This window comes from Dromaius novaehollandiae, chromosome 10, assembly GCF_036370855.1.
Source record: "Dromaius novaehollandiae isolate bDroNov1 chromosome 10, bDroNov1.hap1, whole genome shotgun sequence".
In the NCBI taxonomy this organism is placed as follows: domain Eukaryota; kingdom Metazoa; phylum Chordata; class Aves; order Casuariiformes; family Dromaiidae; genus Dromaius; species Dromaius novaehollandiae.
In genome coordinates, this window is record NC_088107.1 from 16737351 (window position 1) to 16762843 (window position 25493).

The 25493-nt window shown below is 40.9% G+C and overlaps 2 protein-coding genes and 1 long non-coding RNA gene across 4 annotated transcripts in view; 1 reads left to right on the top strand and 2 right to left on the bottom strand.

Annotated features, from left to right (window-relative positions):
• The window catches only part of ALDH1A2 (aldehyde dehydrogenase 1 family member A2), a 59258-nt gene extending 59016 nt beyond the window's left edge, over window positions 1-242 (bottom strand). Inside the window, exon 1 of the mRNA XM_064517432.1 lies at window positions 176-242. The gene's annotated coding sequence lies outside the window, so the exon portion shown is untranslated. The remainder of the gene's footprint in view (window positions 1-175) is intronic.
• Window positions 243-922: 680 nt separating this feature from the next.
• LOC112991114 (uncharacterized) overlaps window positions 923-25493 on the bottom strand; it is a 68538-nt gene continuing 43967 nt past the window's right edge. Inside the window, exons 6-7 of the long non-coding RNA XR_010390783.1 lie at window positions 24524-24642; window positions 923-2458 (exon numbers count right to left, since the gene is read on the bottom strand). This is a non-coding gene — a long non-coding RNA (uncharacterized LOC112991114). The remainder of the gene's footprint in view (window positions 2459-24523; window positions 24643-25493) is intronic.
• Window positions 11269-25493, top strand: part of AQP9 (aquaporin 9) — a 28968-nt gene continuing 14743 nt past the window's right edge. Inside the window, exons 1-3 of one of the 2 annotated variants that reach the window (XM_026113386.2) lie at window positions 11269-11407; window positions 11692-11820; window positions 25037-25163. In XM_026113386.2, coding sequence (XP_025969171.1) covers window positions 11719-11820; window positions 25037-25163 — 229 coding nt within the window. In that variant the 5' untranslated portion in view covers window positions 11269-11407; window positions 11692-11718. The other variant, XM_064517434.1, reaches the window with a different exon arrangement.

The following is a 25493-nucleotide window of genomic DNA, read 5'->3' on the forward strand; positions in this document are numbered from 1 at the left end:
GCGGCCCCGTCCGCGTCCCCCGGGGCAGCCGCCCCCCGCGCCCCGCCGCCCTGCAGCCGCCCCGCGCACGGGCAAGCGAGGCGCTGCCCCGGGGCGCCGCCCGCCCCGCCGGGTTATCCTCGCCGTGCCCCGCCGCTCCCCACACCGCCCCGCTCCTATTTTCGCAGCGACTTACATCAAAGTGGCTGCGCTTCGGCGGGTGACAGTGATGGATGCAGGGAAAACACTCTCCCACCGCCGCGGCCCGCAGCCACCCTACCTGCCGCCCCGCCGGCGCCATCCCCGTCGGGCTGCTGCCCCCTGCCGGCCGCCGCCCGCCGCTGCCACGGCCGGGCCCCGCGCCCGCCCCGCCGGGCGCCGCCGGCAGGGGGCCAACGCCGTGGCGGGGCCGCGCGCCGCCCTGGCCTCGCGCCCTCGCCCCCGGCCCCGCAGCGCCCCGCCGCGGCGCGCGCAGGCCGCGCCCCACGAAGCTGCCCGGAGGGGCGCGGCCTCCCCCCGCCGCAGCAGCACTGGCGCTGCCGGTCCCGCCTGGCGCGAAGGCTCGCCGTGTCCTGCAGGCCGGCGGTGCCGGGCGCGTCGCTCGCCTTGCTTCCCTCGGCGCCTGCGCTGCCGCAGGGCTCGGAGCGCCCCGTCCCCTCCGCCTGTGTGAGGGTCTCTCCCCGAAAGGGAGGTTCTTGCCTCTGTTCCGTTTCCGGGGTTTCCCCTTCTCCCTTCACGGAAAGGATCGATACTCCATTCCTCTCCTCCCATTCACAAGGTCCCACAACCACCCCGGGGGCTCCCTTGCCGCCATGACCTATTTCCCCTTTTGCGACGAGCGCTGCAGCAACCAGAAGGAGCAGGCGCTCGCTGCCAGTGTGGCTTCTGCAGCCCCGCCGGGGCTTTCTCTCTTCTTGAAAGTTCTCTGCAAAAGGACAAGGACTGAAGGCCAGACTATTTATTCAGGCAACAGCCACCTGTTCCCAGCTATTATTTTTCGGAGGACCTTCATAGTTGGGAGGCCACATCATGGAAAACGGTGGGCATGACATGTAACGGGCAGGGGGTGGCTGGGTCCCTGGGAAAGGCAGCAGCCAACTACAGCCTGGTGCCATTACTCACTGTGTCAAATTCATCAACATGCACGAAGCAGCGCATGTGCACTGGACATCTGTCCCAGCTCGCTGGATGAAACGGCAGATGGCTTCAGCTTGTGCTCTGACTGGGCTGATGGACACCAGACACTTCTGGCCAAAGTCCTCATGTTCTGCGTGGACAAAAGTTCTAGGCAGAAAATATATCTGAAGCTCAGACCATTTTTGTTACTGGTGTGCGAACACCCCAGCATTTTGAGGCTGATCAGATGTCATGTTTTGAAGTTATCACATTGCAGATAGATAAACAGAGAAAGGGCAGGAAAGTGAATGGCTGTCCGGAGTTGGCAAAAACAAAGTAGGAAGAAATATCTCACATGACCTTTTTATTGACCTAGTTAAGAATAAACAACAGGATCTGGTCATGTTTTGATTCTGTGACAATACCCATTTGTTGATTCCATAGATGTTCCTTCCTCCTTGTTTTACAAGTTCACAGACAATTGACAATATGGACATGGCACGTTCTTAAGATTTGTACGAGAGCATGGGACAAAGTTTGCTTCTGCACAGACAGGCATCACAAGATGTACAGGGCCGTTTAAGTCATTTCAGGGCTAACATGCATATTTCTGTGAATTTCCAGATGAATAATGAAAAAGGAGGTTGCAGATTTTGCTCTCATTTTTCATATTTCTTTTCTTTTTTCATGACAGAGGAAATGGATCCATAATACTGTGCTGTAATATGACATGCAGAGCTGTCAGATTGTGACACTTGGGATGAGTGAGACTTTTAAATGTCAGAAATTCATTTTTTAATGGCACACTGGCAATACAGACCTAACACTTCATCACAAGGATGACACATTCTAAAAGCTGACTTAAAATAAATCAGAGTGGGGATGTGCTCCTTCAAAAAGCGACTGCATTTACACATGCTTGAGGAATGAGGAAACTGTTCATTCTCAAATAGAGTCAGTAAAGTTTTCAGGAGGCTTTGGAGAGAAGAGGTTGCAGTGCATCTGAAGATACAGTTCAAATCCACATAATCTGCAGCTGCTTTAAGCTGTGATACTGTCACCAAGCTCCTGTGCCTCTAATTATTTCTTGGCTTCTTCAGCCTCCACCAATTACTTGTCATATGGATTATGTTCCTTTTACAGCTAAAAACAATTTCAATTGCAAAAGAAGTCGGAGCCGACTCACCTTTAGACTAATTGCTAACTATGCCTCGCGCACGTTCCCCAGGCGGCGAACGGCAGCACGCGCGCCCACTGCCCCGCCGCAGGCTCTCCGGTTGACGGCTGGCCTCAGAGGGCGTCTGGGGGACGTCTGCCTTCGCTCCTTCTCGCCAGCCACCAACAGCACTGCCTCCTCCTCCATCTGGAAAGACAGAGATGTAGGCCTCAGTGCCCAGATCACAAGTGGGTTTTCATCACGTACAACAGCTTCGCCAAACAGAATTAGGAGCCAGGTCCACAATGCTCCTCTGCACAGACGGAGCCCAGCTCCATGAGGTGGTTCAGTGAGTCAGCACTACACAGGCTACTTTGTGATAGCAAAGGTCATGGCTTCAAATCACACAGGTGAATATTTAATAGTTAATGCAATTTCTTTGTGGGAGGGATTGCTACACCTATTGCTCTGGGCATGAGAACAGTAACTCGGTGATAACAATGAATACAGAAGTAAAGCGATCTAATTTCTGGCAAAAGAAAGTGAGTCCAACATTTACTGAGAACAAAAAGAACAGAAACACTATCCAGGACTCAACTTGAGTTCTGCAGTCCCCAAACACCTGGGTATGGCAGCAAAACCATTATTCTTATTGCAGTCCTGCAGTGAGGTGAGTCACAATACTAAATAAACTGACAGTTAAGTCAGACTGGCTTATTTTTTCTCACATGAATGGGTTTTAATTAAACTCCTATTTAGACAGCAACTTCCAATCAGGAAACAAGTATGTCCTGTTTCAGGTTGTAATGACAAAGATATTACTGTCTTCACACTTTGTGAAGAAAGGATTGTCAGGAAAATGAAGAACCACCAAGTGAGTCTGTTTCTTGCTTTAGTGTTAGAATTTAGGCTGGTATACAGCCAAGATCAAACTCGTTCCTGAAGAGTTTTCATTTTATATTTAGATTAACCCAAATGGAAAATAACATTTGAAGAAACATCCTTGTTTTCTTTACAAGTTTTAATTTCTCTGCCTACTGCCAGCGCCTAGTATTATTTGTAGACAAGCACATAGATGTCACTTACACAAATACCATCTGATGGAAACAGGACATTTGGTAGTTTTAGAGGGCGCAAGTGACAGAGCTCTGGTGTTGAAGACAGTGCAGTTGTGATTAAGGCATTCACAGGTTGCTCAGAGTACTGGTGATTTTCTGCCCATTATTACTACGCTCCCATTGCCTGAACACCATAAACTAGAGGCTCGGATAAAACCATTTGTATCCCAAATACCTATTTTGGACAGAGCAGTCATAGCAGGGCACATGCTGATACACCCCTGAAATGCACAGGGGCTACACTAACTCCAAAATCGCAAAGATCTTCTTACAACTTCAAATCCTTTGCACCATGCTCTTTGGTGAGCTCTAGACGTTTTCTAAGCGCTTTGTCACACACACAAAGGAACAAAATCACATCATTCTGCCAGACACTTGCAGTGATTCATTTCAAGATCAACTTCAAAACCCTCCCCTGAATTGATTTCCATCTGACCCATAAGTTCTCTTTTATATATAGTTCGCTCAGCTATCCCTCTACCATTTAACACTGATATCTCTGGCTCCTCATACAAATTCAGTATTGATTGAGAGAACCTACTCCTCTGCTCCTTTTGCCTTCTGCCTCAATAAATGTCCATCCCATTTCTTACATGCTTTAGAAATCACTTATGGAGGGAAAATAGGGACCAAAAAGAAACTTCCACTAAGTTACTTTTTAAACTCAGATTTGCACTTATGAAATCTGAACCTGATGTTCTGCTATGTAGAGTAAAAGCTTCAGCCTTAGGTGTTCCATGTTAATTGCCTGCTATTTTCATTACTGACCATGATGGCAGCAAATGTTCTTCAGGAGATACTTGTATTTTAATTTATCTGCAAATATAAATCACACATTGTAGCACTTTTTTCCTCTGGGTTAATTGAATCAATTCTCTAAATGTCTCTAAGCCTGATCATCTGAAAGCAGTTCATTGTTCGAAATCTTTTAAGAATTATGGCCCTTGGACTGCATGCAGAATGGTATTGGTCCTTACTCTAGATAAAGATATTTTATACATGTAAGATAAAAATAGCTATATGCATAAGCAGTATTTTTTGTAAAGCCATACCCACAATACTGTGATGATCCTATAAAAATTACAGAAATCTTCAAATATCCCAATGAATTCATTGTCTTAATACTACAAATCTTTATAATAATTGTTTGTGAATGACTCTGGATACATTTTAAGTTCTACAGAAATAAGAAAAAATATACTTTTATTTTACATTACTTTTAACATAAACTCTAAAATAAATACTGATATCAAGAGGTTTTTTATTACTGAAAATCCAGAAATGACCAATGAAGAAACCTCACTTGAAAAATTTTTTACAAAAAGGAGTATAATGGGTCAGCTTTCTAATCTGTGATACTGGCCATTTTACACCCAGTAGAACTGTAAATTGTTGCTACAGTAAAATCAGTCCTAAATTTAAACTCGGATTGAAGAATTTAACCAAGCCACAGATAGTTCAGTTGCAGTGACAGCGATAAGCAGGACATGTTTGGAAGACTGTTAACGCTTGGCTCACTTTAGAAACGGGTCGGTTTCCCAGGTGGATCTTACCGGTGCAGAGCAGGGTTAAACGTAATCTGTCACCACGTGCGGCGCAGGAGGCCGGGTGCGCTGGCTGGGGAGCCAGACCGAGGGGCCGCTCCTCAGCTCTGGAGATGTCCCAGCTCACGCGGGTCAGTTTGTCCCCGCGCTGCATGCAGCCAGGGGGACTGCTTGCCCCAGTCGCCGCAGCAGAGCACCCAGATTTTAAAGCACAGCACGTGTGATGGCGACATGCGGCGCCTACGACGCTGCTCTAAGGCATGCAGGCTCTTAACTGCAAAGCTATAGCTAGTGTGCTCTTGGTTGTAGGAACTCTATGCTGAGTTTAAATATATAACTCACCTTTCTATTTTGAATTTCTCTTCAATTTACCTGTTTGAATTTATTATTTGTAAAACACATCAAGCCTCAAATGAATTGACCTTCTGCTAATGTGTATCACCTAATGAACGGATGCAATTAACTAATTCATATTGGAATATTGCACTTTCCAGTTCACATTTATCATCACTAAATGTGTGATCTAGTTTGCAAGTTTAAATTTTTTATTATTACCCTTTAAACTAAAGAAATAAGTCTTATATTTAATTACCTGAACTTACATATTCAATTAATAGATTCATTACCGTAATGAATATGGATACAGCATGGAAGTAACAAAAGATTGCTGCTTGGGTGTGCTCCTATGTATATCCTATGAAGAATATGCTGCTAACCTCAGAGGAATCTTTTTCGATTAAAAAGTCTTGATCGTGAAGTGCCAAAGGAATTGGGCCTGACAATCCAACATTATTATACAGAAGTCCAAGATATTTTTCTCATCCGTACTGTTAGTATCTCATATCTAAAAAGAATTCCAGAAGCAAAACTTATGTTTCTGGAAAGACAGAGGATTTAAACATTCAAATGTGAACCATTCTGAATGAAAGGGAATTAAAAGAGTGAAAAACAGGCAGAGTAGCACCTCACCTACTAGAAGATGAGGGATGAGTGTTTAGAGCACAGATTCAAAACAAATGGATCAGGAGAGAGGGGACAGAGCACCACAAACAGCATCTCTTGTAGCAAATATTTCTGTAACAGAGAGTGAAAATGTAGCTAGACAACAATACATACTTGGAGGCTGCCTGGAGTGGAGACAGCTGAAGGTAAGTAGGTTGGCAAGTCAGATGCAGAAAACTGACGCTTTCCTGAGAGTAGTAATGGTTCAGGACCACAAATCTGCTCTCTTGTTTAGCTACATCTGTTTGTTTGCCAAATGCACTATTTTGCCTTTTTTTTTAAGTGTTAATGGAGTCAAGTCTGTCATTATCTTTGGTGTTCATGTTAAATGTTTTTTACTAACTAGATAAGCTCCGATCTCCTGCTCTTCAGAACCCTGTAGCTATATTAGTAGCCGAAATAAGTCACAGTGTGACTCTTGCATGGGTACCCTGTAGAAAGGTAAAAGGTTTTGATAACATATCCCATTCTGATTAAGAAAATATAGGGCTTATATCATTGCAAGGCCCACTTTGAGGTTTTCTTCATGCTGCATGGATACATTTACCAAGAAATCTTTTGTTTTTAATAGCAGAGCTGAATTTAAAACTTTGATCTCCATTTTGTGGGCATTTTTATAAAGAATTCTGAAACAGAGAAAGGTTTTTTTTTAAAAAAAAAGACCACGCTGACAAACATCTTCCCTCGCATTTACTGCTCATGGACATTAACTGCTCCCAAAATGGGAAAGCGCACAAAAAAAAGGACAGGGAATTGGCTGCAACAGAGTGCTTGTCTGTACTAAACTGATCTGTTCTCTAAAAGCAAAATTCTTAAATAGTCTTTTTCCAGAGGCATTCAGAAAGTCAGACCTGCCCATACCGTAACCTACCCCATAAGCTTCTACTAGAACCACACCCAGCACCTTTAAAAGGAAGCCCTGCCTAGTGCAGCAGATAACACTGGCATACAAAAAGATCTGCACACCCTAACACCTTCACTTTTCGCTAGCACGGACAGCCCTGTCCCAGAGCCCCTTCAGGGAGGAAAGTTATCTGTGCCAAACCGCGCCGGGGAGAGCACGCGTTCCAGCGCAGCGCTGCACTGCTGTTGTAGAGATTAAGCCAACTCAGAAACCAACAGAGCCTATATTCTACACTGACAGGTCAGTACAACAAATTATAAACTTTACGATCATCAATTATATAACGATGTATGTATTAGTTATGCACTGAGCCCTGATGGTGTGCCCAGCTAGCTAATCAACAACGAAGAAAAGTTTTGGGTCCTGCTCCAGAGACAGACCAATTTCATTTTCACTGAAATCAGTGTCAGCAGTAGTGGGCTTCAGTGAGCTTTTAATCAGGCCTTAAAGATACTGGCAAAAAGTTTGAGATGTAAATATGTCATGCCTTTTTGATCTCATATGCACGATCTGAACTGTAGTGTTTCATCTAAACACTGAGATGACAGAAACAGAGAAAAAAGAACAAAGACATTCTCAAGAGGTCACTGTATGTGCAGTACCCTGACACTGCAAATGTTTGCCCCTGTGAGACATATAATAGCACTGATCCACCAGGGACCACAGCAGAGATGGAGGGATGATCAGCAAGCACAAGAACTAAATAAATGGGTTCTTTTAGGTACTCAAATACCTCAGAATTCTGAACACACTGCAATGTGTTCAGATCTTCCCTGATATTTTTTGAGTTGCCCATGTGTTCAGATCTTCCCTGATGTTTTTTGAGTTGCCCAGCAGTATAATCAATCCACAAAACAGAGAATGTCCTTTAAGGAGGACCATGCAGCATTTTTTCTGTACAAATATAAATTAGACAAGGGCATTTGTACAGGGACATGAATTATAGCAAATATACATATTCAGACCTTGTCTAATTCAATTAAAATCAGCAGATTTAGACTTGAAAATAATTTGGCCCATATTATTACAACACAAAAAAATATATGATATATTTATAGCCTTGGTCTCTCCAGCTGTGTTGGTTTAGGTTTTATTACATCAGTAATAACAATTTATGTGATACTCTGAATAATGTACTATTAAAAATTCAGTACAGTATATACTGTTACCCATGAGAATTAAACTGTGGGAGCTATGTGTATTATTCTCTACTTGGCTATTTCTGTAGGAATGAAGATTACTCATAAAAAATGGTTTAGGTTATACATAGTGTATGAATTCTTGCTCTGCTTGAATCCAGGTGAAGAGAAGGAATAGTTCAGTGCAGACTGCCTTGGGGTAAGGGTCCCAAGGGTCTCGGTTTTGTGATCTCAGTTCTAAGGTTACACTGATCACACATTCAAGCATGAACAATAATATCAGCATGTTTGTTGACGTCTTTAAAGAATGTCAACAGATTTGTGAGGCATAACCTCCCGTAACAGAAACCATTTTGATTGTTCTACAGAAAACCAGCTTCATCTGTGTGTCTATTGATCTTATCCTTTACTACAATGCAATTAATTTTCCTGGCATAGAAGTCACACTGACAGCATTGTAATTCCCATGGTCACCCTTGGAGCCTTATTTGAGAGACCAGCGGTACATTTGCTACGTTCCTTTTTGCTGACGTTGGGATTGAGTACAGCAAAAGATGACCCACTGGCACTTCAGTAACTGAAGGTTAGACTCCCTTAGGGGAAACACCGCACGGCTCCAGCAATTAGTTACTGTTTAACTTACCAATTTCTCTTAAAGTGTCTCCTACTGAAAAGTCATTTAGGATGGTTCCTCACACTCAACCCACCTAAGTTTGACTCTTTAGCAATGCAAAGAAAGCTTTAGCTTCTCTGCTATGGAATTACCCACCTTGACTGCTTCTTCTATGTTTTCATCCTCTATAGTTTCACTTACTCTCCTGCAGGACTCCTCTGGTGATGGAATTTGAAAAAGTTTATATTATTACTTCTACATTCTTGGCAAGGTGCTCCTTAAAACCTTTGGTCAGCTCTGTTGTGGTTCTACATTTAATTTGAAAGAGTTTATATACTTTTACGCTCCTTGCTTATACATGACTTCCATTTTTGAAGGATATCTTTTTATTTTTAATATTCTCCCTTGCACTTCTGTTTAACTTCCCTCAGACTCCACAGCAGTTGATATTACATGGGTGACACTGCCAGTATTGTTACCATTACGACACTGGGAGCAGGGACCAGAGGAAGGAGACCAGTAGAGAACAGTAATCACAGTGTATTTTCTTTCCATTGCTCAACCAGGTGGTCCAATTATTGTATGTGACAAAATGCCAGTAACAGGGAACATGGATCATAAGGGTTAGCAATTAAGGTCGAAACGATCATGACATTTCTTTTATCTTTACATTTCACTTGACTTTCTTGTAATGCCGTGTACATATTTGTTAGAATTGGGAAATTTCTTTAAAACTTCTTTCTGAATACAATGAAAGGATATACTGAGTTCAATTTTTCTATTGCCCCCTTTTTCAAGGTGCAGCATTGACTATAAACTGCTGGTTGCCAAAAGCAGGGAGGATATACCAAGGGAGTAGTTATTCCCTGTATGCCGTGTTCTTCTGCTCTTTCTTGGAGCATCTGTACCAGCCTCTGCTGGAATCTGGTTGTCAAGCCACATGAAGGAGCTTCAGTCTAACTTAACATCACAGTTCTTAAGTTGTAATGGAGTTAAATTATGTGAGTTCTATGGAGTATTAAAGAAAACCTGAAGAAAGCAAATGTAAGGTGCACATACTTGCATCAGGAACCTGGTTATCCACCCCGAAAAACAGAAAATCATTATGGGGAAGGCAACACAGTCTGGACAAATGAGTAGGGGTTTCTGACTGTGTCACAGACGCTACCGCACTATTGTTAGTTGAGAAATGAAGACAACACTTTCACACCTGTTATGAGACTAAACTGAGAGGCATCGGCATAATACTTTGTGAGGAAGGCCTGCATCTGCGTAAGAGAAAGAGCTGCTGTGGAGAGAGAACTAAAAAACTGTTTTCATAAATGTATTTATTTATTTCTCATTTTCCTGGAAGAGAGGAAGTGGTTTATCTCATTCTTACTGTAATGAATGGTCTCCTCGGGATTCTCCTTCAGTTCTACTGTACACACAATTCTGAAAGACTTCTTCTCTTATAGATATAATAAACATATACTTTAATATGTTGGGTCCTGAATAATATCTTTGTTTTGCAGTGTGTAGGGTAAAGGTTTTCAAACTGCAATACACAAGCTATTTCCAGGGGCTTCCCAGAGGCTGCTCACGGCTGTCTCTGTGCAAGTGCTGACCTGCACTGTGGCTTAAATCCCTGCAAAGGACTGTCTGTAGCTGCTGCTGCCCAGCTGCTCCCCTGGCTCCATGCAGCACTGCTACAGATGCAGTTAGCACATAAGTCATCACCTCTGTGGCTCCCCACAGGCTGATGGTGGAGTGTATTTGAATGCAGAGGTAGAGACAGGTGGGTAAAAGGACACAGAAAAGTGATTAAGGGATGAAACTGGATGGTTTGGAGAGACTGGGTGGTTAAGGGATGAAATTGGTGGTGGTAAGATGGCTACAGCTGCACTGAGCCCTAGCTTGAGGGAAGTACAAGCACTGATGGGACAGCAGGGAAGAAGCCCATATGCCCAATCCTGTAAGGCTCTATCTCATTCAAAGCAGGCAACATTACTTACAGGCCTAAATGTATTTACCACTGAGGGGAAAAAGGTTTAGGACAGATACAAACCAAGTCACTGAGCATCTACAACACATGACAAAATAACCTACCAGAACTGAGCCAAGGTTTTACTGTCAAGCCAAATAAAGAAAATATTTGTAAATGAACCAGACAACATGTTAGTCAAGTCAGTATTACATCTGCTAAAAACATTCAAGATGCTGAAGAGATTAAGAGTGTAATATTTTTCTCCAGGAGGCCCAGTTCTTGGACATATTCAGCATCACCAGTTTTTACTCAGAACTGTGGAAAATAATATTATACTGCTTCATCTTGTAGCACCTATGCACTTTAAAGCTAAACGTATTGAAGACACATTCTCAGTGCCTCACTTGCCAATACTGCACGATAGACAGCCACTGGACCGAAGCAGATTTCATTAAATGTTCCTAATTTATTCTGCCTCATTGCTCTTTTGTAAACAGGGCGGGTCACTAGAGAGAAAGACATTTAGTCCAAAAAGAGTATTGTGTATGAATATACAAATTCAACACACTTCCAAAGTATGATTCCTCTTTAGCTACTGAAATCCCTCCGAACTGACAAAATAGGAGCTTTTGTTTACAGGACTAGAGCACAGTGTCCTCACAAGCATTCCCTCTCTTTCATAACCTCGCCTTGAAAAGTTTTCAAACAGCCAATAGTAGCATGGCTTAAATCCCAGTTAGGTCAGAGCGAAATTTTGTTCCATATTTTTGTTCCTTATTTTGTAATATCTCTCTTTGTCTTTTTTGATCAGGGTGACAGGCGACATCTTATCCATTTTTTCCAGAAAAAAAAAGTAATGTAGCACGAAAGGTAATGATTAATCCATTCTGCAGGAAAAAAGAAAAGTTCTGATTGTGAACTTACTGGTATTGTCTAGCCAGTATAAATAGAAGCATACCCAGAGAAGGCACAGGATGGAAAACTCATGATGAATCGTTAGGGCACGTTGAATTGGTTCTGTCAATGCCTGCAGTCAGATGATTTCACTGGCTGTACAGGATGAAATCTCATATTTCAATGTATAAGTAAAAGTGCCAAAGTTCAGCTGAAGCAGGGACGATTACAGAGCAAATTTTGTGTGTATTTGTAACTAGGGCTCCAGAGCAATAGAGGAAGCAAAAATGAGCCGGAAAAACAAGAGGAGTTTAAAGGAGAAATTTGCCTTGAAGAACAGCTTGGTCAAAGAAGCCCTCTCAGAATTCCTGGGAACTTTTATATTGATAGTAAGTGTCAGCTGCTTTCCTTCCTTCCTACTAATTTAATGTGGGACAGTGCTTGTAAGGGGACATGTACGCTTTTTCTTTTGCTATATCAGCAGCGTGGTTACTCTCTGACAAACATTGCATAGCCTGGAATGAATTGCTTCTATTTATGGTAAGTCTGTAATTCTTCTTTTCACCTGATGTAATTATCACTGGCTATTAAAAAGAGATAGGTTTACATATTACAATTATCTGATAAACATTAGATTTTATAGAGGAGTAGAATTTTAGTGAATTACCACATTCTAAAAAATCCACATGTGCACAATGAACATTAATAATATTCTTGCTTTTAATTTTAAGAACTCAGCATTTTATTCTTCTTTCACTTCTATGCACAACTTCCATTTGCTCTAAACAATATATTGTATTCCACATTTAAGAAAGAGTAAACTTTAGCAGAGTTATTTTCCTGTGCTACATCGAGATTTAAGCATGTGACTATTAGTGAATTTACTGGGTGTTGCATTGCTGAATCTTCAGAGATTTTAGAAGTATTTTTTGTTTTGTTTTTAACTGTACTACATAAATTATACACTTGCTGAGTCCTGCAGCATTGTTGCAATTTAGGTAAATACTACAACTCCTCATTTTCCTATCTAAAAATATTTTTTACTTCATTTCTTGCTCAAGTTTTCCGTGCATTTTGCCCTGGGACACAGAACAGTTTGGGGATCTACCAGGGTAGAGAGCTGGCTCTGTAACAGGGCTGGAAGTGAAACAGCTGGAGTATTTATGCCAAACTCTTTCTTCCTCCTCTTAGTCTGAATAAGATAGCCTTGCTTATTGCTAAATATTTCATCATAGTGAAAGGACACAAAAAGTAAAAATCAGGCATAGTACTGACATAGTATATTTTATACCTCTATTAGCTAAATTTCAAGTAAGTCATCTAAAAGATTCCAGTAGCTCATAAAATACATGAAAATAATGGCCTTTATTACACTTCAGCCAACTTTTAGCACAGGCACTAAAGTAATATTATTCTCAACTTTAATATCATCCATAAGACATTACAGTAAGGAGCACATTTAGAAGCAAGGAGCACACAGCACTTTACAAACATTAATGAATTAAGTGTCACAACACCCTGGTAAGAAGGGGAAATGTCATTACCTTCATTTTATGTATTAGCAAACCTGATTAGAGCAGGCTGCACAGGAAGCCTGTGGCAGAACTCTGAATATAACCCAGATCACCTGACTTCCAGTCCTCTGCCCTAGCCACAAAATCCTCCTCCTCTTTCCATTAATACAATTAAGCAAGTGAAGAAAACGTATTAAAGTGCAGACTAGACCAGCAAATGCTATTACTTAATATGCTGCTGCACAAGACTAGAAGGAAATGCAAACCCAGAGTCCATTTTCTTGTATATTCCCTGTATGAATATAGTGGAAAATGAAGCGACAAAATCGTGGTTCATAATCTGACTGAATTTCTCTTGGCTAAAGCTAAAAAGAGTCATACATTGATTAAACTGCAGCTTTTCAACTGCTTGGGTACCTCGATTTATATTTAGACTTTGCATGTTAGCTGCAGTACAAAGTTAATTGTAAAGAAGCGGACTTTGCTGCTGTTACTTATTGCTATTACTTTTAGGCTGTCAGCTATTAATGAGTTTCTTTTTAAGAACAGATAAATATTAAACCCTTAACTTAAATTGGAACTAATGAAAGGGGCCCGCTTATAAGTCTGGAGGCAGAAATCCTTGAAAAACAGACACCATGAATGCAAGAGTGACAGCTTTCTTACACCATCCCATCGCTATGTCTTAATCCTGTTACAAAGTAAAAGCAAGGCAAGAGTTCATGCCTACAGCACAGCTGATTCCCATCTCCTCTGAAAGCCATTCCATGCCACTGGGATGGGCTTTACCACCTATGGATAGCACCTGCACTAGGAGCAGGGCAGATGTGAACCCATTTATTTCCCATAGCCTCATTTGTGTCTTCTCAGCGTCACAAATTTTGTAATAGTTGTTATCAGCTAATAACTGTAACAATGAAATTGGTCAATACATTCTCTCTCTAGCAGTTAACTGATGGTATCTAAATCTGTGACCAACCTAGCACCTCTGGAAGGTAGCCAGGTGTAATCCTATTCCACAAATCGCTTATTTCTATTTCTCTGGAGAACAACATCATGGACCACATACTATTAAGTACTAAAGTTACCATCTTTGGATGGTTCCCTCAAGTCTTGCAATATTATTTTCCAAACTGGAAGCTTTGAAAATGAAATGTAAAAATCATAAGATTAATCATTCATAAGTCAAAAACCAAGCCTTCAGCTCGGGGTGTGAAGGGCTCTGCCTGCCAAGTTGAAAAGATTTGAGAGACCAGATCACTCACTATGCAGTTTAGATAACATCTCCTGGTCAAACCTACTTATGCTGTGGTTTGCCTTGCAGTGTGCTCTCAGAGCATGCAAACTTAATTATTTTCAGATGAAACCACAGCAGCAGGTGAGCTCGAGAAGCACACCAAATGAGCTGACCATTAATGGATATTCCGTCTATTGGATCAGACTAGAGATACTCCTAAGAAATCCCCTGACATCCACAGTCTGGTCCTCCGACCCAGCATCATTCTCCCTGCTTGTCAAAGCACCTGGTTTCAGGCTCTTTCAGGATTCAGTGGGCGACACTAACCTGCAGGAACCTAGAAGTGCCGGGCTGTGTAAGTGGGTCCTATGGTGTACAGATGAGCTGCTCTTATTACCTGTATGGAGAACACTGGGGCAGCTGCCGTTTGGGCTACTCTTAGACCTATTCTCCCAGGGAAGCAGCATTTTTTTCAGTATCAGGCCTTGAATTGTTTCCCAAGGCATAGCACAGCTTCTCTAATTACACTCTGGAACAAGAACTGGGGCAGCAGAAAACCCACATTTTTCAGTCCATTACCATATGCAAATTGCATGTGGTTTTGGTTACCTTGAGCCTCTGATTACTGTCTTGAACATATGATACTCACTTTATAAAGTTCCATCAAGCTTAGAATATGTCACACTTAACCTCTTATGTGATTTCTATAAAACAAACTTGGACTGATACCTTTTTAATGCAACTAAATTATACTTGCAGCATGGGCAACGAGGAGCATGCATTATGCTGGATATTTATGTTTGTAGATCATTTGTAAACTCCTGCCACCATTTTTTGCATTTGCCTTGGTACTGTCACATGATAAATACCCAACCTCCAAAGTTTCATTGTGCCATTTGGAATTTAGAATACGTATCTACAAGAAAAATATATACCTATAAAGTTTTCAACAAACAGTTGAAAAGGGAGACATTTGTTTTCTTTGAAATGGATGCAAGGTAATGTAATTTTTACATGGAGTTTTTGGAATCAACTGCTGGGACTGGTCCCCCATCCTACACCTGTGCAATAGGTTCCTGTGGGAGAAGGCCAGCAGGTTCATACCAGGGCAGGTGGAGACACCGTGCACAGACACAGCTCCCAGCCCCTGACACAGCCTCAGCCTCCGGTAGCTGGGGCTGCCCTGAGGCCTCCAGTGAGAAAGAGCACTCAGGGAGCTTTTTGATCTCTGGCATGACTCCTGGTTTAGTATCTTTTCTCCTGGGGCTTTTAGGGGTGAGTGGGGGGGACAACCTCTGGGTATCAGCACAAAAGAGCCAAGAAGCCCTGCTGGATCAGATAGATGTTTTATGTGATTTTTCAGTGAGTCTGTCTGCAACTCGCCCATCCAACTGCCCCTCTGCTTTCAATCATGTTGCTCTCTCTATTTCCCCTTTGGGACTTGGCTGCATTGCTCTCCTGCAAAATGGGATTTACTCTGGCTTACACTATTAAGTATATCTGAATTGGAACAGTTCCAAAGGAGAAGCCAAATGGGCCATGTGGCTTCCTTTACCAGCTACCACTCACATAACGTAGTTTGTATTTTATTTTCACTTTCAAGAACCTCTTACTAAACACAGTTTCCCAGAAAGAAGCTGCACAGGAGCCAGCATCTCCTGGGTCCAGAGCAGTGTACATTTCCTTGCTGAAACAGAGCACAGACTACCATTTAGGATATAAGGAAAAGCAGGTAGCATGTACGCAAATTTCTCCATTCAACAGCCTGTCTAAGAGCATAGTCAAATAAGTGCCTAAGACTGAGTCTGAACAAATGAAGACATTATGATCCTCAGTTGTTACTGTTGCAGCATGCAGAGAACAGAACATGTCTGTATGAATGGTCCCACCCAAATAAAACAGCTTCACAAAAGCCAGCTAGCGATGAGGACACCTTTCCTGTCCCAAAGGTTAGTCTCCAACTGGAGAGAGGGAGCCTCTTGCAAAATTCGCATTGAAGCAAATGTTAGTATATTTGTGCATGCATAGATACTGCAGTCAGCAAAGAGCATGTGCATGAGTTGTGTGCATGACATCCCACACTGCAAACACTCTGACTAATGAGAAGGAATGCTATTTATCCTGTGCTCATCAAAATCTTTTTGTCTTGCTTTTGTATTCTGACCACTTCATTATGGAAGTTATCACTCCTGTTTTTTGGGGGAGTTTATTCCTGCCTGAAAAATCTTTAAGTATGACATGCCATGGATTTGCTCCGTCAAGGGGATGATTAAAATTTAAGCAACTTTTCCATATTTTCTTTTTTGTGGCCTTACATTTCAGTGCACATTAATTACAATATGTACAGTAATATATATCCATTATCCCAAACATGCATTGGAATCTTTATTACATGAAATTATTGCATGAAAGCAGATGCAGCTTTTGATCATTTACTTCTTAAATGAGAAAAGCCTTTAGCTTTTAATACAAAATTACTACTTAGAAATTTTAAAATAAAGAAGACTTAAATTATTTTATTCTAAATATTGACTATGTGAAAAGAAGACTCTTTCTCTGTATTGGATGAAATTGCTTTCAGCAACTTTTGTTTAAAATAAAAAAGAAAATAGACAGCTGTAGCCTCTAACAGCTACCTGGTTTGCCATTAGCAGCTGACTTTTGTGGAGTACAATATCTTGTATAATTAGCTGTTAGACAATTAAGTTTGTCAAAACTACATAAAATGGTTATTAAAATATATAACTGACATTTTGATATGCCATTCAATACCTTTTTTAATACTATATAAAGCTACAAACAAATACCATGGGCCTCAGCAATGGCCATACTCTGAAAAGTGGCTCTTATCTCATAGTGTTCCATATATTGGGGTTTGTAGCAGTAATACTATAGTACAAACAGTAAATAGTAACAGTCGCTTATGACTGTAATGTCATAGAATCTAATCTTGCACTTCTACAGCAAAACTGCTTAATTTATGAGAATAAGATTCATTTTTTCACTGTCATCACAAACTCAGAGTCCTTCCTGTTTCTGCAAATATACCAGTCGTGTGTATTTTGAAGAAATGAAATTCTGCTAATGATTCTGTTGATGATGTGCAAACCAAGTAAGAATCAAGCTCTTCCTCTTTCTTGCAGCTGTATTTAAATCAGTATTGCAAACAGAAGTCAAAGTGGTAGCAAAGGTCCTCAGTTGTGCTGTGTGGAAAGAGGTGTTCTTACACACTGCTGTTCTTTCCATAATTTTACCATTATCAAAATCAATTACATTTTTGTTCCAGACAACACTTACATCTCACTGAATTCTTTCTTGCTAATTCAGCTGAATAGTTAGCAGTATGAAAGAACTGAAAGGAAGGTTACCTAATGTTCTTTTACTCTGAAATGTTTATTACTGCAAATAATTCTGAAAAGTCACAGGAAATCCTTTTTTTTCTTCAATACAAAACAAAGTGCAAAAATTGTGGTTATTGTTTTTTCCAGTATATGACATTTTAAACTTTTAGGTGACTCAAATGTTCTGTATCGTATGAAGGTTTTAAAAGAGAATTATCTTCATCTTTGCAACATCAGCCCCAACACAGCTCTCTCAGTTTAATGAAGTGGTTCCAGTAAGTAAGCTGAACTTAATTTTTCAAGACCTTTTTTGTAGATGCTTTTTTTTTTTCCCAGAAAGTTTGCATCTGTAGAACTGAAGTGTTGGCACTCTCCATTAGCCTCACAGAAGGCTTGCATCCTTCCGAGATTCAACTGTGAGTGCAAAATATGAGTTTAAGTTTTACAGACACAAATTTACAGGCTGGTCTTTCAAAAGTTTGGTCAAATTGAAAAAATAGTAATAAAACATAACTTTTTGAAACTGTCATAAACAGTTGGAGTGCAGAATGAAAGATAATAAATGAACTTCATGCCATACAGTAAGCTTATATCTCTGTGATCTCAACGGTTCAAGATGATGAACCACACAGCATGAAAGTGAATTGTAGTGAGCTCTCCAGTCCACGGTCTAGTGTAGTCGCAAACTTGACTCAGTTACTTCTAATCCATTCCTAAACTTACTAAAACCTGCAAACTTTCAGCTCAGAAACATAGCTTATTTTTCAATAAAACCAGCTTATAAAGAGAACACAGTGAAGCATTCATTAACTGCTCGGGACCCTGCACTCCCAACATGATGGCATGGCAAAGATCCAACCACTCCAATTCCTGCACCCAAAGGAGAGAAAAGACACACTTATCCTTATATTCCTAAGAGAAGATAGAAGACCTCTCAGAAACTGCAATGCCTGCTCCTGCCCTATCTCTGAATGGTACAATTCCCCAAGCACCATTACAGAGATTAAACATATTTTAACAGCTTAGAAAGATATTAGTCTTTGCAGTTGGTGTAGGAAGCAAAGTGCAGAAGCACGTCTCAGCTCAAGAGTAAATGAGTAACCTTGGAGGGGAGCAGCACCTAAATATATTCTTTTTCTCCTCAAGAAGCTACTAGGTAAGCTTTGCTTCCCTTGCCTAGTCTTTGCCTCCTAGGCCCTTTGTAGCGGGCCATGTTTCATTCCTGAAAGTTTGCATCTCAATCTGAAATGTTTCATTTCTTTTCTCTCCTGAATTTCTGAAACTCAGTAAGGAAATAAAAACAAATAGCACTGAGAAATTGGCTCAAGCCAGTGGTCCTACATAATTTAGGACAGAAAAGCATATTTAGCATTTCAGGATGAAGAGTGCAATACTAATCATAATAAAATATGAGACAATGCAGGCCTTTGCATTCTCACTAGGTGACTCCAAGCTTTTATTTGTCTCCTGTTGCATGTGCAAAAGCAAAGAAAAATATATCAGTTTATATAACGCAGCATAGTCTGTACCTCAATATTTTCACTGTATTTTTTCCCACAGAGCAATCTGAACCACATCTTTATGTGTTTTAAAGCCTTAATATACACATTTCATCCAAAGCCTTATTAAATTTACATTCATGTCTCCAAGTAGTAATGCTTTCTGTCATTAAAAAAAAACAGTTTCAAAATGGCAATCATTTTAGGGCTTATGTCTATACTATTTAATTACCTAAGTGATAAGTTTCTATTCCAAACCCTTATTTTATTAGATAGTAAGTCTGAAAAAAAAACAAAGGGAAATCCATTTGAACCCAAGAGGATATTATTTGAGTCCCAGGGGATCATCAGGAGAACGGATATAGCAATTTTTTATTATTCCAGCTTTGATTAAATTGTAATGTACAGACCCCCACCCCACCCCCAATATGTAATTAATGATAAAATAAGAGCCATGTGGTTTTAAAGTATTTAAAAATTACTTGACTGCTAGGCTATATTTTTATTTCACGTTAAAAATTGTAAGTACTATCTGATTTGACTAAAGATGACAAATATGTTACTATCCCTGTTGCAGGAATGCTTAAGGAGCCCAGTCTGGACCATTGCCACAGATAATACACAAACACAGCGAAAATATAGCTCTGTATGTAAAGAGTTTCTAATCCATTATATAATTCCTTATTATAAAATGCAATGGATAAATTTCTAAGCAGAGTTGCTTTGCAAATAATGGGATTAGAAATGAAAGTGTGTTCTAAAATACACCCAAATTAATACACTTTTAGAAGGACACCATCAATTTAGTAATCAACCTTTTATCTGAAAACTTTTATAAGCAACACCCAAACTGACTGTATTTGGAAACGTTAACAGGGGGAGGTGGGGGACGACCCGCGAGACTGAAGAAGAACACAAACAACCCTCTATGTTTTCACAGGCATTTTTGGTTGGAGAGACCCCACCTGCAGTGAAGGGCAAGTGCAGCCACTTCTCCCAAGCCCCAAAGAACTCTGACTCTTTCCTCCAGTGTCGCTGCTTGTCAGGGCTAAACCAGCTGTGCTGAGTCTGGCTGCTGTTTGGAAAAGTCACAGAGGTTTCCCTTAGCGGTGGCACAGCACGGCTTTCCCGTGTGTCCTGGGGTGTCCCTGCAATACCCTTCTGCTTCCGCACCCGCAGAGGGGGAGACTTTAGGACAGCAGAAGGACTCTCACAGTAAGCAGCTGTAGCCTAACACACTGCATTGCCCTCAGAGCGCATCCCCGTCGCAGCTCTGCGCCGGACCGTACGCACGTGCGCAGACTCCAGGCCAACACCGCAGGTCCGGCCAGCCTGAAAAGGGGAGCAGACAAGCCGCTCGCTAGCAGGAAATGCCTGTCGGGGAAGAGCGGGAGGACACAGGTGGGAGCTTGCGTGGCAAGGGGCAGGGCTGCCGTCTTCCCCCAACAAAGGCATCCTTGCACAACACTGAAGCGGTGGAGTGATCCTTGGAGATTTTTCATAATCAACTGTGGGGGTTTAACTGACTGAAATAGACGAGCAGACTAATAACTGACCGGAAAACTGACTAAAACAGAAGTCTTGAGACTATTTTTCTAAAGTTTCTGGACTGAAAGTGTTCAGTTTACAATTAAAATATGATTTTTTTGTAATTTCTAGCTCTGGATTTCATTCCAGAAAATAACTCGTGCTTAATTATTTTCTTCTAGTAGGGCATCATCAGTTGTGTGACCACAGAGGCCATCCTCTGCCCCCAGGGACATCTGTGGTACACCACTTGGCAGCTGATGAGGTACAAGCTGTACCAAAACTCTCATCATTATCTCCACATTGCTAAAAAGCAGGATATTTGGCTTTACTGTCATAGTAAGAGGGTATGGCTATGAATACACACTACCACTAGATCTGTTTGATAAGAAGGGGCCTTTTTTATATAAGCATTGTGTCTCAAGATTCCTAAGGCTTTCAAGGCTATGTAGGAAAATAGATTCTCTAAAATTTTAGATCTGGATCTTGCAGGAAATCCTATTTATATTGAAAAATGCTATTGCGTGCATCGACAAAAATCCTGAAAATAGCACAGATGGAGGCACAGTAATCTTTAGTCTCTCGGATGAGTGGGACAGAGATAAAGTCATGCAAGCTGTCAGGGAATAACAGCACATTATGCTCATAGGAGGCCAGTTGTTTCCCTTTCCTAACATTAGCCTTATTACCCAAAACAAAGAAAAGGATCTAATGTCCATGAAGCAAGTTTTTCTGGCAGAGAATGCGCAGACAGCTATTCTACACCCAGATGAACTACATGTTATTTATGACAGCAATCTTATTACTTTGTGAACAAAAAGTCAGCACTGGAACTACTTCAGTAAGCAGATCAGGTTATAGACAACTGCTAAGACGATGAAAAGCTGGAAACATAAGATAAGGATATTTGACTATATTCTACTCTAAATTAAACTCCCATCGAATCTGCGTGCTTCAGTCAATGAGCTTGTGTGGGTGTAGCTGATGGCTGAGCTTGGCCTAGAAACTTAGAACATACAGTTACAACTTGATGATGTAGTTGGTCTCAACTCAGCCAAGCAGAGAATCACAAGTTTTTAAACTGCTGCTCATGTAATTCCATTAGGTGGTAGATCCCAGTTATGTCAAGCTAGCTACAGTATGTATGAGCAAAAAAATTCTTTCTCTCTTAAAATGTAGGTGGAGAAAATATTACCATGGCATGGTCCAAATTTTCATGTTTAGTTCCCAGTTCCCTCACCCCACAACGGGCACGCGCTGACTGTGCCTGAGATAGTCAGTGCTCATTCACTGTGCATAAGCAGCCAGTCATTTAGCAACATCCACTACGCAGGCAGCCAGTGCAGCGGTGTGCAAGCCTTCTTGTATGCCTTCTCTTTGCAGATTCAGTTTCTAAGACTGGTTAACACAAAAACACATCAGCTGGAATTGCATGTTTCCTTATGACAGGCAGAGCAGCAGCTATTATGCAAGAGAACTACATGGTTGTTACTGTATGATATTCCTTAGGTGAGGGGAGCAAGGCTACAGCCCCCCTCTGTTAATTCCTTCCCTCTTCCCATGAATTTTTATGTGGTTACTGTCCCTTATCCTCTTCTATACCCATCTCCCCCATTCCCATTCTCTTTTTTCACCATCCTTACAGAAAAGGGTAATATTTTCAAAAGAATGGCCTCTTTTTTGAATCTGCTAAATTTTGTCTATGCCATTTCGGAACACATGTGCATACCTGTAGATCTAACAACATGCCCAAATGCAAACTGTGAATGCAAACTGCACTTGCCCCAGTGCGTGCAGGGCCCCATACCAGCTTTCTATCTTGCCTCGTGCAATTTCTGGACTACTACCACCTTTGAGAAGTCTGGAAAATGAAGGTTAGAGCACACTACTTACACCTCCTCTAGTCTTGTGCTCTAACCTTAAACTTTATAAATTCCAGGATACCCATTCTTCCCAAATTAATTAAACATATAAATATATGATGACTAGAATTGCTCCATGTGAAGTTTAAAAAACAACTAATTGCATCTGTGAACAATTAAAATGTATTTTGTTACGTGTTTATAATATCTGTATGTGCATTTGTGCTTACCATTCTAATTATTAGGTATGTGATACTAGTAGAAATGAGAAAACGCACAGCATACGTATATGTCGTCCACTGCACAGCAGCTGACTGCTGCTTGGAACATCCGCCTTGCAGCTTCCAATTATACAGTCCACTAAACTACAGCTAACACAACTCTACCCGTAACGTATCCTGACAGCTGTAATACTTTGGCACTGTACAGTGTTTTGTTTCCTTGCATGACTAGAACCTCAAGGCAAGAACTGCACCTGGGTATATGACACACAGTCTCAGGGTACTTTTATACCAGAAACTTTGCCTGCATTGCCAAGCTGGTTAGGAGTGTAATTTTGCTGAGAGTTTTTAAATCACATTTCTGTATTAGTTAAAACCCTTGGGGAAATAATGGAACCAAAAGTATGATTTTGCCTGTTTAAATTGCACCTATTCTAGCAGGATTTACTTGTTAAACCTCTATTGTCAAATCTTTTTGGTACAGTCTATTTTTAAGGCAGAAGAGGCTTTCCTGTTACACTGCATAGTCTCTGAACAGAACTGCCTTGCAACTAAGTATTTCAACAAGAACTAAATTTTAAGTATTCAAATAAGCAAAGTTAATAAGGTCTGCAATACAGTCACTGGTGACACACAGTAATGGGAAAATAGTGAAGTGAAGCAAAGAGCTTGACAAAAGCAACTGCATTGGCTAAGATGGAATGATTTTATGGAAAGAAGAAAAATCAGATTGCCGTGTACCATGAAGAGGAGGACAAAAAATATCCGTATTAACATCAAAGAAACTAAAGTCGCTCAAGATAAACCTAATCACATCCCAGGAATATTATGATTCAGATCATGTTAGATACACCTATACTTGCAAAGAAGAAAAAAAATTTCAGACTACAGTTACTGTTTGGAATCTTCCATAGAGTGTTGGATCCTTACTCAGCAAAACTCTTAGGCACAGATTTAAAGAGAAGATTTTTCAAAGACAGAAATTGATTTCCAGCAGAAATGGACCAGCTAGCCTATCTTAAACTAAAGGCCCTTCATGCCTTTGAAAATCTTTCCTACTGACTTCAATAGGACTTAAACACATACTTGAAGCTAAGCACAAGCTTTAAAGCTGAATAAAGGTGATCTTAAGCACACATTTAAATGCTTTGCTGAATCTTACTCTGAAGAGAATCAGCATAAAATGGAAGTTACTTTAAATCCACTAGGAATACTCCAATGTGAACTGTTCAGATATTCCCACTTTAGTTAATTGTTCAAGCTGCAGAGCCAATAAAGCACCCAGAGACTTCTCAATTATCGGCTCACCCTAGAACAGCGCTAGGCTAGTCCGAGCCTGACCTTCAGTCATGCCCCACTGCCAGAGCAGCTCTTCTTCTTCCTAGAACCTGCCCTGCTCTCAGCATTGGCAGAAAGCTAGCTGAGGGCAGCAAGGGGAAAATAAATTCCTCAGGAGCATAAGCAACCACTTATTTTTTAATCTGTTTGAACTATGAAGCTACAAACATTATTTGCCTGACTTCTCCAGGATTTGCCCTGTCTTGTCTTCTCTCTCCCTTGGTCCATAATAACTCTTAGATTTTCACTTCTGTTGCCCTAAGTCTTGATTCTTGCTGCATTACTCGGAATCATTCTAGCTGTTCCGACTTTCTTTCTCCTTTGTTGTCTCCATTTTAAATAAATGATATTAAGGTCTAGCAGTTCGTATTTTGATAGAACAGTATATGATATCAAGACAGCATAACAGTAACACATACTATAATCTCCAGAGAGTTTTCTCTTTCCAAGATTTCAGCATTAGACATTAAAAGCTTTTTGATCTATCTTTCGTGACTTTTTAAATAATATTTTCATTGACTATAATAACAATAATCTGGAATTTGAAACTTACCGCACAGTATTAACTCCACCTCCACTTTCAGATGCGGAAATTTGTTGCAGAGGCTGTGAGATTTTGTGTGGGCTCCATGTTCTGAGCTGTGTATCACCACTGTAGTTGAAAAGTGTTTTCTGGGGAGAGAGCAAACAAGAACCATGTACATCAAATACAAGCAGAGATGAGGAGCAGCATATGTTTCACTGACTTCTAAAGCAAGAAAAGAAAGTGTCATAAACACTTTCTTGCTGTTTAGAGAGTGTGATTCCCATTTACCACATGATTATTAATACTGCAGGTCCTCATTAGCAGACATTCTTCCTGGTCACGGAGCACGGGAAATGAAGAGCAAATGTTCATTGCAGTAAAGGCAATAATAGCACACATGCCCCCAATTTCAAATCTCAGCATTTTTTCAACATTTAAACAACATTTTCAGCTATATCTGGACAGCAACAAGAGTTACAAACTAACTAATAACATTTCACATATATGCTCATGGTTTTACTTTTTTCTTTTAAAATACAGGCACTCGGATGTGGGTGCGTGGGGCAGGCTGTCCTCAGCCGAGGAACCTATGGTGGGCCCATGACAGTATCTGTTGGATTTGCAGTGGCAGTCGTCCTAGCACTGTATGTGTCTGGGGGGGTTTCTGGTAAGCAACCTTTTTTTCTTGTATAGCATTCATTGCCACAGTTTTGAAGAAACCTCATTAAATTACTTCCATTTCATGGTATAAGCAATTCTCTGTCTAGTAATAGCCAGCACCATTACAGCAGTATCTGTATCAGAGTTCCTCTACTAAGTCTTGTGTTCTTCTTGTTTCCTTCTATTTTTGGTGTTTAATAAATTCTTCCATCAAATTCTGATCTGAATTACAGCATGTAACCCTTGGCAGACCTCTGACCTTTATGATAATCAGTCTTTGTAAACCAGATATCTGCTTGGCGCTGCCTTCAAAATTTCTGTCAATAGAAATGATTCT